Source organism: Botryllus schlosseri, chromosome 1 (genome assembly GCF_051294905.1).
Source record: "Botryllus schlosseri isolate E-star chromosome 1, Bs_hap1, whole genome shotgun sequence".
Lineage (NCBI taxonomy): Eukaryota > Metazoa > Chordata > Ascidiacea > Stolidobranchia > Styelidae > Botryllus > Botryllus schlosseri.
In genome coordinates, this window is record NC_137236.1 from 33,487,545 (window position 1) to 33,503,804 (window position 16,260).

At 42.3% G+C, this 16,260-nt stretch overlaps 1 protein-coding gene and 1 pseudogene across 1 annotated transcript in view; both read left to right on the forward strand.

Moving 5' to 3' along the window:
* The first annotated feature begins 1,299 nt into the window (after positions 1–1,299).
* LOC145447966 (single-strand selective monofunctional uracil DNA glycosylase-like) overlaps positions 1,300–16,260 on the forward strand; it is a 44,485-nt gene continuing 29,524 nt past the window's right edge. Inside the window, exons 1-2 of the mRNA XM_080326266.1 lie at positions 1,300–1,573; positions 2,419–2,674. Of these exons, the coding sequence (XP_080182392.1) occupies positions 1,512–1,573; positions 2,419–2,674 (318 nt within the window). The 5' untranslated portion in view covers positions 1,300–1,511. The remainder of the gene's footprint in view (positions 1,574–2,418; positions 2,675–16,260) is intronic.
* LOC145447880 (uncharacterized) lies at positions 7,363–8,429 on the forward strand (annotated as a pseudogene).

Below are 16,260 nucleotides of genomic sequence, written 5' to 3' on the forward strand. Positions count from 1 at the left end.
TCTGCTCCCATATTCGAAGTTATTTGACCATGAGATTAGTAGCCTACTGTCAAATTCAAAATGTCCATAGTAGCTGCAAAAGTATAACCCGATAGCTTTTATGATGCCATCATACATTTGTCCGTGCATATGGTGTCTATATCTTATATTTGATATATATATATATATATATCTATATACATGCATGCTTGCATTCAGGCGATTTCTACTGAATGAGTACTAGTCAGCCTGCAATACTACCTGACCATGATCTAATACAGTGGTTCTCAGCCTTTTCCGACTCAGTCTCAATATCTCAATCAATCTCGATATACATATACGAATCCGAAAATGAGATCGATATTTCCCTTGCATCGCAATCTTGTGATGTTTTGATCCGATGAAAATTTCCATAAGCCGACCATGAGGCAATGATAAGACATGATACCAAGCAAATTCAAGACCAGGGTTCTTGAACTTTTTTGATCGTGGGCCCCTTCAAGTTTTGGTAGTTTCAGAAGCTGATGTCTAGAATACACGAAACCGTCATCAAATGAAACTCAACTCTATTCAGGTTATTCCCTGTCTAAAATAAGCTAAGTACTTGACAAGGCAGTCAGAGTCCCTGTCAAGGCGTCATTACCCAAGGATAATAATATGAATTTGTAGTTTCTTAGTGATGTAGTTTAACATTGCCCTCTCACAGACCCCGAACTCTAACGCAGTCCGTGGACGTCAGTTCAATAAACCCTGCACTAGACAGATTAATTGCCAGAATTTCACCAGTCAATCTCGCATCGCGATTACGATAGGACTGTATTACTGGAAGGTCAAGACCAGCAATAGTCCTGTATCTCGACTAGCAATATTTTCCCATTAAGCCGAAATTTATATTGCAGCATATATAAAAAATACGATATGTAGCCTATGTCTATTGAAGGTCATTCATTTATACATATTTCGTATTTAAGTCGTTTAAATACATATTATATTCAAACTCATTGATATCACAAGCAGCCAAATAATTCTCGACAATTAACATTTAAAAGTTGAAATATAAGATCGACAAGAAAGGATTTAATTCGCGGAAGGTTAGCGCCGACGGACTTTTGTGGAAGATTTTGCGCTCCAGTACCCTCGTAACATTGTGCTTGTTAATCGGACGACTTTTCATAATTGAGAGACTTCGGTTGATCGTAGCCGGTAGTGCGGTCAAGGCAAGGATAATATTGAAAGACATGACCTATGTATAGTATATGTACGGCATATTTGAAAGTATGTGCAAATTAGGACCTTTTCTCCAAACAGCGGTCCAGGCCCGGATCGGGATTCGAGTCGTAGGACCACACCTTTCGAACATGATTGCAGTATCGAAATATTATTTATTTCGTCTTTCAGTTTGTTATCGAATGGAGCATAACGACGAAGAACATTAACTTATTTCATAAAACGTTCTTGTTACCGATTATCGAATTGCAAAGCCATAGTTAACAAAATATCGTCGGTGCTTGGTTTGAACAGCCATTGAAAATATGGCACAACGTGATCCTGTTGCAGACATTTCCGTTCAATTTGGAGGACTTGGTATAAGAAGGTGATTATTGCACTGTATTGTTTATGCATGAAATTTACACTAGGGATGCGCTTATCGCCCACTGGTAACTATTGCACCATACGTATTCATTTATGACAGTATATTTCCCAATATTAGATAAAATGCCAATTAAAGTTCATAAGGGGTCTCTGATCGCCTATATGTATCGCCTGATTCCGTCTCACGTAGCCCAAGTCTAAAAGTTATGGATTTCAGCCTACGCTACATTGTCCCGTTTACCGTCGAATATATTAACCGATTGTGACATAATTACATCGTTTTAAAAAAGGCTGAATGTCTCTGGGGCATTTATTTAAAGAATTTTTAAAACAGGTGTGATTCAAAACACGGCCCACTTATAATTCAATTCTATACAGGCCCCTACAACCGTTTTGCTCCCGACATCATGCATATGAAAAATGAGTATTTACTGCAAAAGAGTCAATCGTGTGGCAACGTCACATATATAACAAGTGGTGTGTGACAATTTGTATCGAAGTTTCGACTTCGAGTATACAGGGACAGAAATTGATTTGAAATCACTCTGAGTTGAATTCATTTCCTGGTACAATTTACATGCTCATACTGTGATGCTGCGTTGCATACCTTCACGAAAATGAGTGGTGAGTCAGATGAATAAGGTTTGCGATAGGCAGGTTATGCAAGCACGTCTCCGAAATTATTAAAATAATTTAGAAAAATTCAATGAAAAAGAATCATTAATACAAATATCCATGAACCTCCGGGTGGATCCATGGAATGTCACCGTAGCGGATTAAACGTAAATTCAGATTCAGAATAGCATCCACCTTCAGAGATTTATGATGGATATGTCATTTCAACAGTTACAGTGTCAAAAACGAGTACAAGAAAATTATGAAGCAGCTCAAGGATGACTTCGAAGAAATATTACGAGATCAGCGCAATCAGGCGGATGGAAGTTTAAAACAAGAAATCTCCGGTCAAAAAATTCCTCTCATGTACATCGTTAACACTTTAAAGTACGCTTGGCGACAACACGAACTGTACATCGAGCAGATGCCTTCTGACGTAACCGTTCTATTTGTTGGAATGAATCCTGCGCCGGATACCCCTTCTGGCGTAAGTACACCATAATTACAGAGCATCAATATGAAAAAAGACTCTCGTCCATGCGGAGTATATCTCACAAGAATCATTTGCTCTTGCCCGAGCTTTAATGACAGTATATAGATTAGGGCAGATTGTCTCATTTTTAGCCGGAGCCGGTTCGTATCCAAATCAGTACTTTTTTGTGATACGACCGGAGTCGGATCGGAGCCGGATCAGTCCTTTTCACTGAGAATAGGGCAGCGCTACCCTCTATCACTCTCGACTCAATAGTTAAAGTAAAACGTTCACGAAAAAAAAACATGCTAAGTCCAAGTTGGCATATTTATTTCAGAATAGTGTTGGCTTTATCTTTGAGTTTTTAATTTCGTGTTTGCATTATTTCAATCAATATTTAATGTCATCCTGTGAGTAGATATATATTATCGGAGTTTTTCGGACCGGATCTTATAGTCATTTCTAGAATCCGACCTAGGAGTCGTACCAGAGCTTCAAAAAACAGGAGCGGGTAGGACCAGACAGTTTGTCGATCCGCTCCGGACTTGATCATAGCCGACGGCCTTGTTTGAATTCAGTTTGTGGATGGCTACTGCTATTTCGAAGTGATTCGTAGGCTCGAGCATAACAGAAGGAGATCTTACCTCCGACATGACCGACGCAGGTTTCCTAATAGAAAAGGCAATAGTAGGACCTACGTTAAAAAATATTCATTGAAGTGATTCGCGATGACAGTACGGTCTGAAAGTTTTTATTTGCGGATCTGATGTAAGTGAGAGTTGAGTGTAGTAGTATTGATCGCTCTAGACCAGCCTAGGCGAGACTCGTGTTAGTGAAGGTACCCTTTTACACCCCCATGTGGTGGTGACCTGTCATGTGTTCTTATGGGTGCGGCTGTGATGCCTTCCTGTAAGGCAGTGGTTCCCAACCTTTTTCCACCCACGTACCATTTTGACGTTTTATGCAGTGCTCGCGTACCACCTATATAAGTTACTCGCGTTTCCACCATTTATGACGTCATATTCACGTATTTGGCCTATGCGAGGTGTATTAGGCCAGGGATGTCAAACATACGGCCCGTGGGCCGGAACCAGCCCCCCCAGACGATTTTATCCGGCCCGCATAGCAATTCTGAGTACATTGAAAAATGATTATATCATCCATCACATCCACATTAATAAACCAAATTACAACGTCCGCGTTGACAGTTAAATATCTTGTATTCATCACAACGCATACGCAGGGCTAACGCCAGATTATGACTAACGCAGGGGTGACCAACCTTTTTGCCATTCACGGCCGCATTCCGACCACTGGTGTAGCCTACGGCCGTATTCCAGGACATAGTCGTAATGATCGAGCTGGACGCCAAATACCCGGGTCAAAGTGTCTATGTCCATTTCTGGTGAACTCCGGACTAATCTATTTAATAATAGGCTTACTATGCGCACCAAAATCGCGAGTGGTCACTGGTAATGTTAAGGAAGTAAGTGCTCATAGCCGCGCGAGGCGCGAGAAAAATTCAGATTCACCAATGAATTTCGTCATTGATATTAGTAGTTTTACATATTACCATGAAACATTTATCCTTTCTCATCCCGTGTGATCAGATTCACTGGTATAGAGTTGAGGTAGGGGTGTTTTCGAAAATTTCAAGCAAGTTATAAATTATGATGCATCTTTGGGTGGGCCAATAGGTATTAGTCACTTTGTAGCATGCTGTTATTTCTGGGCCTCCCATCATGATTGTTAGTATAGTGAGGAGCACACGATTCCGAGCTGATATTTCTATGTGAGGCGCATCATTTTCACTGATGTTTGCATCTGTATTGTGGGGCTCTGATTGCACAGGGTGCTACTATATTACAATCGAAAAACGTTGTTGCATTGAATCGCGCCCAGCGCGAAGAAAATTTCAAGATTAATTAAAATCTTTCAAGAAATCGGGATTCAGTTCGTAAATTCGAATTGCATGTCGACGGCCACCAACACATACTAATTGAATTCCGTGTCTACGGCCGCAGGTTGGCCACTCCTGGACCAAAGCAAAGGGAACACTGAAATATGACTACTTGTATCGCCGGTAATGCCATTGTTTTAGCGGTTCTTAACTGTATTCAACCGGACAAACATCGTATTTTCGACAATTTCATTGCTCGCAAATAATGGTGTTGCGACTCGCTAGAATGAAACCCCTACGGTCCGTGTATTATCTATATATGCTTGATAATAAAGTATTCCAGCGAGAAGCAATGGCACGAGGCAACATTTTGGATTCCGTTGACTGGTCCGGCCCGCGAGCGATTTCATGACTTCGATCCGACCCGCGATGCAATTTGAGTTTGACACCTCCGAACTAGGCATTATCAGCCAGGGTTGAGGGAATGTATTGAGATGTAATTGTTTTTTTTCACCACCAGTCACAATAAGAACAACATAATGAAATAAAAACACACAACAAAAGTCAATTTATTAATTTCGATGACTGCATTTGCTTATTTTCCACTATAGCATGTCGATGCGTGGCATATGTTTGCTTACAGCGCATCGAAAGTCATGTATGGGCGCAACAAGTCGGTTTCGTTTTTTCGACTTGGTAGTCATCAGGGATGAAAATCCTTGCTCGCATTCCCACGTATAAGGGAAAATTAGCAGCTGGGGAATAGCGTGAGACGACGGCTTCAAAAAACTCAAAATCAACCTCACCTGAACTAATTACTCCCTTCGGTCGAAAAAAGCAGAATCTACTCGCGTACCACCTGGAAGACCTTCGCGTACCACTAGTGGTACGCGTACCACAGGTTGGGAACCACTGCTGTAAGGTATAGGTTGTGGTGATGAGATACTGTGAAAACCCGTGTTGGTGACCTCACCCTTTCGGCAGAGGCTGTGGTGATGACCTGCCATGGATGCTTGTGTGGTAGTGAACTAACGTATCAGGTATAGCGATCTCTGCTGAAGTGGTGCTGTAAATTTATCAAGTTTAGAAACAGTGACGTCATTACCATGATTGTTCAAAATCATTATATATGAACGGTTAGAGTTAATCCTAACGCTTACGGTGAGTGTGATACCAATATTCATATTCTTATGGTTGCAGTCGCGAACTAACGCTTATTCAAATAGGTGTGAAATAGTTTGCAAAATCTCATGTGGTTTGGTGTTACACCCCCCCCCGCACTTATCGTCATTTAAAAAAGAGCACATCATCTAATGCAGTTGTGGGCAACCTTTTTGCTAATCACGGCCGCATTTCGACGACTTATGTAGCCTAAGGCCGCATTCCAGACCATAGCCGTTATGGGCTAACTGGTCGCAAAATAGCTATGTATGTATGCATGTATGTATCGGTAGTGGAAATAGTGGAAATACATTGAAATCGCCGAAATATACCATAAACAAATTTCTTTCGTGAGGAGCACACGATTCCGATTCCGGCTCAGATTGAGAAGGACGCTACTATATTTAAAATCGAAAAAATCAAATAATGTTAAATTAAGCGGAGCGCGAAAAAAAAATTCAAGATTATTTAAAATCTCTCCAAAATTCGGGAGGGAATTCGTGATTTCAATTTGCATGTCGACGGCCGCCAATACATACTAATTGAATTAGGTGTTGATGACCGCATAAATTCCCTTTTGCGGCCGCAGGTTGCCCATCCCTGATCTAATATTATACTTATGGCATATCTGACGCCAAGTTTGAATCCGCATTCCAGTTATAGAGTCTTTAACATTTCTGACGAATTTCCTCAAACTTGTTTGAAAATAACAAAAAACATTGAACAGGACATCAATTTAGTTCAAGGTAGGTTGCACTGAGACTAATCCTAATGCTAGTAGTGACTATAGATAGCACGGTGTCGTTCTGTACTGCCATGCTTAATTTGATCAGATTTGGAATTAAATTGTCTTGATTTAGGGTATCCTAATCGAGAGCGAAACCGGGTAAACTATGTTGCATCTAAGTCTGTCTTAAGCAGTGCAGTTCGCCAGCTATTAACAACAGCTACCCCTCAAACCGATCTTTAGGCTACTGCCAAAGATATGAAGTAATTAAATCTTCAAAGAACATCAAACATTTGCTCACATAAACCAATGATGATGAAGTTGAAATTAAGTTGAAATCCGTTGAGCGCGATTGCTGGAGTTTCAATTTGGCGAGCTTTCTCGAACACGAAATAAGTTTCATCTTCAACAATCGTCTTCTCAGAATGGTTGTGAAACATATGTTTAGTAAAAATTCATACAGACTTTGTCAATTTTTCACGCCCCCTCCTGAGAGCCTCATGTGCCCCCCCCCCCCGCTCCAAGGGGGACGCGCCCCCCAGGTTGAGAACCACTGCTCAAAAGAGTCAATCACAAAAAACATTCACAATTAATAAATCCGATTTCACTTACCTGATTATATCACTACAACTTGTAAATTTGAATAAAACACTCTCATCGTAATCATATGACCGATCTTTTGTTTATATATTTTTTATTCACCTGTAAAATTCGTTACTCTTCAGAAAGACAAAATAATTACTACTCGGTATATTCTGTAAGACAAAGTAATGACTACTCGATTCACGCGACTTGACATAAACATGTTATGTTTTGAGTACATGAGATTTAAATACCCGGTCAAATATTGGCTGAGAATTAATTTATCACAAATGAATCCGTATATTAATCACAGTGTACAAGACATAATAATGTCAGCATGTGGCGACACCATGCGGCACCACCACTGCGGTCATCGAAGCGTACAGTGCGTTCGTTTATTTTCATGTCGCTTTATATATAAAGCCGTTGATTGTGCTTTTGTTCAGTTCGCTCAAGTGCTGCTTACAATAAACTTGTTGCCCACTTAACTGGTGACCCCGCGATCCAGAGAATTCTGGATAGTTCACGCAGCAAAATGAATCCAGAGAATGAGGCAGGTTTAGATACACCAGCGGAGAACGCAGTGGCTATCAAGCTTCCTGCCTTTTAAGCCGCTCAGCCGCGCACCTGGTTTTGCCAGGCCGAGGCCCAATTCCAGATTCGACGAATCACAACAGACAGCACAAAGTTCTACTACGTGGTCTCAGCATTAGACCAGGAAACAGCAAGTCGACTCGTCGATATTTTAGAGCAGCCTCCACAGGAGAACAAATACACAGCAATATAACAACGCCTTCTTGACACTTTCGACATTCCACGACAAGAGCGCGCAGCGAGACTAATTAGCATCCCGCGTTCGAGCAATCGTAAGCCTTCCACACTCATGGACGAGATGCTCTCTTTACTGGGTGATCATCAACCGTGTTTACTATTCGAACACCTTTTCTTGCAGCATATGCACGAGGATATTCGCCTCGCACTCGTCGAGCAAGATATCACAAATCCTAGGGAGTTGGCCAAGCGAGCCGACTTGCTATGGCACGCACGTAGCACACACGCGGAATATGCGATTGACATATCAAAAAAGCGCCCAAAACAAGTTGATACCGATAGCAGCAGTACTTATGCGGACATGTGCTACTATCACAAGACTTTCGGCGACAAAGCACGCAAATGCTCTCCTCCTTGTTCCCATCAGGGAAACACCATGGCCGGTTGCCCTTGATGGCTGGAGCAACCGGTCAACATTCTAGCCCTTTTTTAGTGCACGATCTCGTCTCCCGGAAAAATTTCCTCATAGACACCGGCGCGGAAGTTAGTGCACTACCGCCTACAAACTACGAACGCCAATTCAACGAGAAACGCGCTCCGTTGCAAGCAGCTAACGGCAGCATAATAACCACATACGTGACGCTCAACATCCCCGCGGGGACATTCACATGGAAGTTTATCCTGGCCGACGTCTCTGGACCACTCATCGGAGCCGACTTCCTGCGCGCCCATCATTTGCTGATCGACATGCACAAGCAGCTTCTTATCAACCCAAATCAGCGAAAAACCTACCCAGTAAGCAGGTACGCTCAGCCTGCACCACAGCTGAACACGATAGCTTCTCCGTATGACAAGCTCCTTGCCACGCATCCCCAACTGTCGGTACCCAAGTTCTCTTCGTCGTCAACGAGACATGGAGTAGAACACCACATAGTGACTTCAGGACAGCCAGTACACGCACAGGCAAGACGTCTTCCACCAGACAGATTAGCTATTGCCAAAGCGGAGTTTCAACGAATGATGAGTTTGGGAATTGTCCGGAGATCATCCAGTCCTTGGTCGTCACCTTTACACATGGTTCCGAAATCATCCGGGGGCTGGCGACCCTGCGGGGACTATCGGCGTCTAAACGCTGCAACAACGCCAGAACGTTACTCCATTCCGCATATCCACGACTTCCCCGCTAAGCTAGCGGGGATTCGCATATTTTCGAAAGTTGACCTCGTCAGAGGATACCACCAAGTCCCGGTAGCACCCGCCGACATTCCCAAAACCGCGGTTATCACACCTTTTGGACTATTCGAGTTCCTTCGCATGCCATTTGGTCTAAAGAACGCTGCCCAGACGTTTCAACGACTAATGGACACCGTCTGTCCAGATTTGCCATTCGTGTACGTTTATCTTGATGACATTTTGGTGGGTAGCCCGAACTTCGAGACGCATCTCGAGCATCTTCGCACTCTCTTTCAGAGACTGTGCGATCACGGCTTAGTGATCAACAAAGAGAAGTGCCAATTTGGGAAGGACAAGCTTGAGTTCTTGGGTCACATCGTGGACCACCGAGGAATCGAACCCTTGCCCACCAAAGTAGACGCAATCACGCAATTTCCGCCGCCCAAAACCCTCAAGGCTCTTCAAGAATTTAACGGGATGATTAATTTCTATCACAGATTCATCCCTGCAATTGCCGACATCATGAGACCCCTTTATCGTGCGCTGGCCTGGCCGGCAAGCCACGAAACTTGGTCTGGGGCCCCGAGATAGACAAAGCTTTCAATGCAGCGAAGGAAGCGTTAGCCAACGCAACAATGTTGCACCATCCAAGATGCGCTGCTAACACCGCCCTCACTGTCGATGCTTCACAAACGGCAGTTGGGGGAGTCCTTGAACAACTGGTCGACGGGGAATGGTGTCCCCTTGCTTTTTCCAGTCGGCAGCTTCGTAAGCCGGAGACAAAATACAGCGCTTTCGACCGAGAACTTTTGGCGCTACATTTGTGCATCAGGCATTTCCTATATTTCCTAGAGGGACGCGCTTTCACAGCTTTTACCGACCACAAGCCACTCACCTACGCATTCACAAAACCTTCGGAGCCTTGGTCAGCACGACAACAGCGGCACTTTTGCGCGATTTCCGAATATACCACTGATGTCAAGCATATGAAAGGAAAAATAAACACGGTCGCGGACGCACTTTCGAGACCAACGATTGCTACTACCGGCCAACCGCCGACGCTTTTGAACCTAAACCTCGAAAACTTAGCTAAAGCCCAAGAAACCGACGAGGTACGGGCTTATCGCACTGCGGTTACAAACCTACAGCTCAGAGACATTCCTATCGGAAACTCGGCAGTCACGCTGCTATGCGATATCTCATGCGGACAACCTCGTCCCGTGGTTCCCAAACCTTGGAGAAGGAAAGTTTTCGAAACAATCCACGGTTTGTCACATCCGTCCATTCGCATAACGAAAAAACTCGTGAGCTCGAAATTCGTTTGGCACGGTATGCAGAAAGAAGTGGGGTTGTGGGCCAAGCAATGCCTGGCGTGCCAGCGTTCAAAAATACATCAGCATGTTTCTTCGCCGGTTCAAGATTACCCTTCGCCGGTTCAAGATTACCCAACACCCTCAGCCCGCTTCAGCCATATAAACATTGATCTGGTAGGCCCTTTGCCTCAATGCCAAGGCAAAACCTATTTACTTACAATAGTCGACCGATACACTCGTTGGCCAGAAGCGATCCCAATTGAAAACTCCACAACCATCACGTGCGCCAAGGCGTTCATATTCCATTGGATTTCTAGGTTTGGTGTCTTCCGATCGTGGGCCCCAATTTACATCGGAATTGTGGTCAGCAATCAATCAACTTTTGGGTATCGAACTTCACCGCACTACATCTTTCCATCCACAAGCAAACGGTTTGGTGGAACGGTTTCATCGACATCTGAAAAGTGCGTTAATGGCTCGTTTGACCGATGCAAACTGGGTCGACCACCTTCCGTGGGTTCTGCTCGGGAACCGCGCCCAACGAAGATCTAAAGACTACATCAGCCGAACTAGTTTACGGAACTACACTCAACGTACCTGGCCAGTTTATCTCCCCGGAAGCCACACAAGAAGCAGAAAAGTTTATGCCGTCACTGCGAGAAACGCTTCGCAAGTTACTGCCTACGTCAATGTCCAGGCACGGCAATACACGAGTATTAATTCCAAATTGTTTGACAGATTGCAGTTACGTGTTCGTGCGGCGTGATACACACAGACCTCCACTGACGAAACCGTACGACGGTCCCTTCAAGGTCCTCGAAAGGACCACAAAGACATTCAAGCTTCAAGTTAGGGGAAGGGAAGAGACGATTTCTATCGACCGTTTGAAACCGGCGCACGTGGACCTCTGCATGCCAGTTCCGGTAGCTCAACCGAAGCCACGAGGAAGACCACGACGTCACACTCGGCCTCCGCAACGTTACCAGGCCTGAACTGCCCGCTTCTGGAGGGGGCTATGTGGCGACACCATGCGGCACCACCACTGCGGTCATCGAAGCGTACAGTGCTTTCGTGTATTTTCATGTCGCTTTATATATAAAGCCGTTGATTGTGCTTTTGTTCAGTTCGCTCAAGTGCTGCTTACAATAAACTTGTTGCCCGCTTAAAGCAACTCTTTACGGCCATAGGTATTACGATATTGACTCACTAACTTACCGAGTAACTCATCATGATCATTCTTGACCTTAAGTCTAAACGAAAACTAGAGCAATGGACTCATCAACAACTCTATTTTAACCAAAGTAATTCATGCATTGTCGCGTTGAAAATACTTGAGTTCTTTTATCAATCATGTTATAGTGTAGTTGCAGAATACGTACTATAGTCAAATTGAGATAACTCGAACATGGTTTATAAAAAAGAACTCAAGTATTTTCAACGCGACAATGCATGAATTACTTTGGTTATAATCGAGTTTTTCATGAGCCCATTGTTCGAGTTTTTGTTGAGACTTGATTTCAAGAATGATCATGATGAGTTATTTCCGTAAGTTAGTGAGTCAATATCGTAATACCTATGACCGTAAAGAGTTGCTGGCATTATGATGTCTTTTACACTGTAATATGCGGATTCACTTGTAATAAATTAATCCTCAGCCAATAATTAACTGGGTATTCAAATCTCATATACTCAAAACATAATACGTTTATGTCGAGTCGCGTATATCCAGTAGTAATTACTTTGTCTTACAGAATATACCGAATTAAATAGTATATTCATATTGAAATGAACCCGAATATTTTCGGCTGACACTCGTCAGCAACTAGTAGAGAATTGGAAAGAACATTGCATATCAACAATCGTATCACAAAATATGACGTCACCAGCATGAAAGAGAGAGCGTTCAATGTACTATTTTTAGGTGGTACACGAACCCTTTTGTTGACAGAGTTTTGGTTGGTGTATTTTGATAAAAGTTGATTCCAAGGCACACAAATGGAATTGTGAACGGCCGAGTAATAATTACTTTGTCTTACGGAATAAAACGAGTAGTAATTACTTTGCTTTTCAGAATAGTAACGACTTTTACAGTTGAATAAAAAATAAAAAATATCGGTCATATGAATACGATCAAGGTGAATTATTCAAGTTTACAAGTTGTAGTGATATAATCAGGTAAGTGAAATCCGATTTATTACTTGTGAATGTTTTTTTTGTGATTGAATCTTTTGAGTATGGTAAGGTGTTTGTTTCAAATCAATGTGTGAATAATCCGACAAACACGCGATCAACATTCTCAATATTGTTGATATAAGACATTACCATGTTTACAGACTTTGAATAATATTATATTGATGTCAAGTTACAAATTAACGCGCTCAGATACGATTCAATTTGAATTGTGTAGTGAGTTTCATCTCAAGTTAATAAATTAACACCTTGATTGAGTATTCCCATGATTCTTATCACACAGATAATGTCAACCACTATTCCAAAGGTGTGAAAACACTGACAGCGATCGCCGGAAAGTGTCAAATTGTTGGTTTTCCAATCACTGTCTGCGACGTTTCTGTTATTCATTACTTATTACTCAATAGTTATTATTCTTATTATATCTCACCCGTGAAATCCAGTTTCGCTACAAACTAATTACCAAAATATTACCTTGTGAGCGATCGGCCTGTCTGTAACACCAAGTCATGAGAGATGGCTATGTCTGAGACGTTATCTTGTCAGCGACCGCCAAGAAATAACTCGGAAGTCACTGCCGCCGCAAAACGCTGTTTTTATCAAGTAGCGGGTATTCCTGGCGTAATCGGCTGCGTCGATGGATCTCATATCCCCATAAGTGCTCCGCATGATGATGAGGTTGCTTAAGTCAATAGAAAAAGAGTTCACTCTATTAATATCCAGGGAATCTGTGATGCAAACCTTTTATTTACCGATGTTGTGGCAAAATGGCCTGGATCAAATCATGACTCTTTCATACTTCAAAATTCAAGGATTTTTGACGATTTCGAAAGAGGCAAATTCGGAGATTCTTGGCTTCTAGGGGATAGTGGTTACTCGTTAAAGAACTGGCTGATGAATCCTATAATCGGCGAAAACACGGCAGCAGAGAAAAAATACAATAGGTTACACCGCAAAACATGTTGCTTGATGACGTGATGTGCCATGGTAGAGTTGCTTTGGACTGAGTCATATTCATGCTACTACATTACTTCCCTCTGCTTATACTATAAATTATGATATCTATTTTATTTCCCTATTAGGGCTTTACCTTCATTTATACTTTATCTTCGCATAAGGACTCCTAATCTAAAATATTCCCAGATTTTATGTTACATGATATCCACCCAAAACGTCCAATCTTTGAATTCTTGTCGGTAGGGTCAAGCCCGCCTATGACATAGTACTGAGGAAGATCCCATCGTAAAACACCAGAATGTCTTGTTAACCAAATTGTTGCGCAACATATATACTACATTCTCTTTAAACCCCGACAAGGAATCTGATGGATCCATTCGTCGAAGCCCTAGACTGCGCCCTTGCGGGCGCAGTGTTTCAAGCTTTTTTGGAACTACTGTAAAAACTTTGATATATATTGACTCTCAATCGAAATTATAATAAACAGGCTGTTGTAATTCTTCCCTGGCTGCTACGTCCTGAGATGTTTGAGGGTTCATGCTACGCGCTATGATCTCGTTGTGTCTTTTGAACCCGAGTAGGAAATTTGACAGAATCGTATTAGTTGCACGGAGTTCCTCGTGGATTTTCTTTATACCATCTTTACGTACAACTATTCAAATTTACTTGAGGAGCCGGTGTTTCAGCAGCTGATGCCAAGTATTCCACATCACAGTTTTGTGTATTCGGGATACCTTCTGTGTAAATAGCTCCAATGAAGTTTGCGATTCTGAAATGCAATTCTGAAGGGACGCTTGCTCATTTTCACCACCCCCAGTCTTAACTAGTTCTCTTTTGTACTCCGCCGCCGTAGTTCTCTTTTGTACTCCGCCGCCGATTTTGTTGCCAGAGACTTCAAATCGAACCACTTTTTTTTTTACTTTTTCTGCCTCCAACTTCGATCCATACCCTACGGCGTTCATTGTTACAGTAATTTCCTGCCATCTATCATCAACCATGGCCTTGGTTTTGGAATAGGAGATGGCTCCAGTAAGAAAGTAGCTCTATTCGCCTTCTCAACGAGCAGATCGACTTCTTCCATACACCAACGCCTCGGCATGTTGCTGACTTTTTACTACGGTACCGTAACAGTGTACCAGGTACACTTAACCATGGATTGTCAGGCATGGCATTATGATGTCACTGTTAGGTTTCACACATCCAAATCATCGCGAACAGAAGCCACGAGAACGAACAAAACATGTAATAGGTATCCCGAAGATAATTATTCTGTTCGGTTGAGCAAGTCCCGCACACGAACACGATCACGAACGCGATTACGAACGCGATCACGAATGAGCATGTAATAGCCCCCTGAAGCGGCGAAATCGATGACATTCATCCTCTGAGCAGTTTTTGTTGTCTAGTCTGCTATGTTCGTTTGCGGGTATATCGTACCAGCTTTGCCACCATACGCAACCTACTCTCGTCGTCGCAATTGTCCAACGCCGCTGCTGAGTTCTCAATAAGTTGTAATAAGCTCATTTAGTCACTGCTTGATAATGTCCTGACGAACGTGGCGCACAAGGCCGTAAATGGCGAAAAGCACCAGTCATATTTGTAACAATAACAGGAAGGAATACCTTGAATGCACCACTGGACTAAAATTACACTTGGGAATCACAGTATATTTTCTGTAATTTCGATTCTTCATTTTCAATCATCTCTACCACTGCTCTGTAACCTTTGCCAATTCTTCATCTACTGCAGTTCTCTAATCTGACCTCTTCATGGGTGCCTAGGAATAGCAATTTGACTGTATTATTTAAATTTTAAAAATTTACTCCAATCACGCCATTTTCCTTTGGGGCAGGTTGCTCCCGGATTATGTGAGTATTTACCAGTTTTACTGTGAATAAAAATATCATAATAAGGATCAATTCGATTCTATATTTTCAATCCTCTCTACCCTCTCCTCTCTAACCGTTGCCAATTCTTCATATACCGCAAATCCGTAATCTGACGTTTTCATGTATTGCACAGGAATACCAATTCGACTGTATTACTGAAATTTTAAAAATTTACTCCAAGCTCGCCATTTTCTTTTGGGGGCAGGATGCTCCCCGGATAATGTGTATACTTACCAGTTTGACTGTGAATAAAGAAAAATAATAATACAACCAGCTTGGTAGTCCTCCATAGGTTTCGCTTCAACTAGCGTCGACCCCTCGTCATGCGTTGCAAAGGTGCAAATCGATCTAGCAGCGATATAATGATAGACATAAACACCCCTATTTTATCGTCAAAGTTTTTTTTATGGAGATGGAAGTAAGGGACGATTGTTGAAATAGATTAAAAGCGGTATTGTCGAGCGCATCTTCATTCATCTACTCGCATTGTCTGATGAGGTTATGAGATGCGCGGGGCATTCTTTGCTGTTCTATTGATAGGAAACCAATATGGTTATGGTGGCTTATCTTAGACGACATAACAAATGCAGGGAATTACATGTCGTGCAGGTTCGTAAATAAATGATCAATCAAAGTCCTTGATTTCTGGGCAATTCTAGTTGGCTTACTTATTATTTAGCAAAGACCTACGGATTTTACGGCATTGGAGTATGAATTCCGTTTATTTCTTAAAATATCTATATTATTATTTCTTGCAATGAAGCAGATCTTTTTATCGCTGCTGACTTTGTCCATAGATTGCTTCAAGGCTTTTCTGAATTGGGGCATATTATACATGGGATGACGATATATTGCAGCGACAACAAAAGATTTGTGAGTTCTAATTTGGTGATCAATTTCCAACCATAGTTCTTCACAATCTTTTACTTTCCGATTGC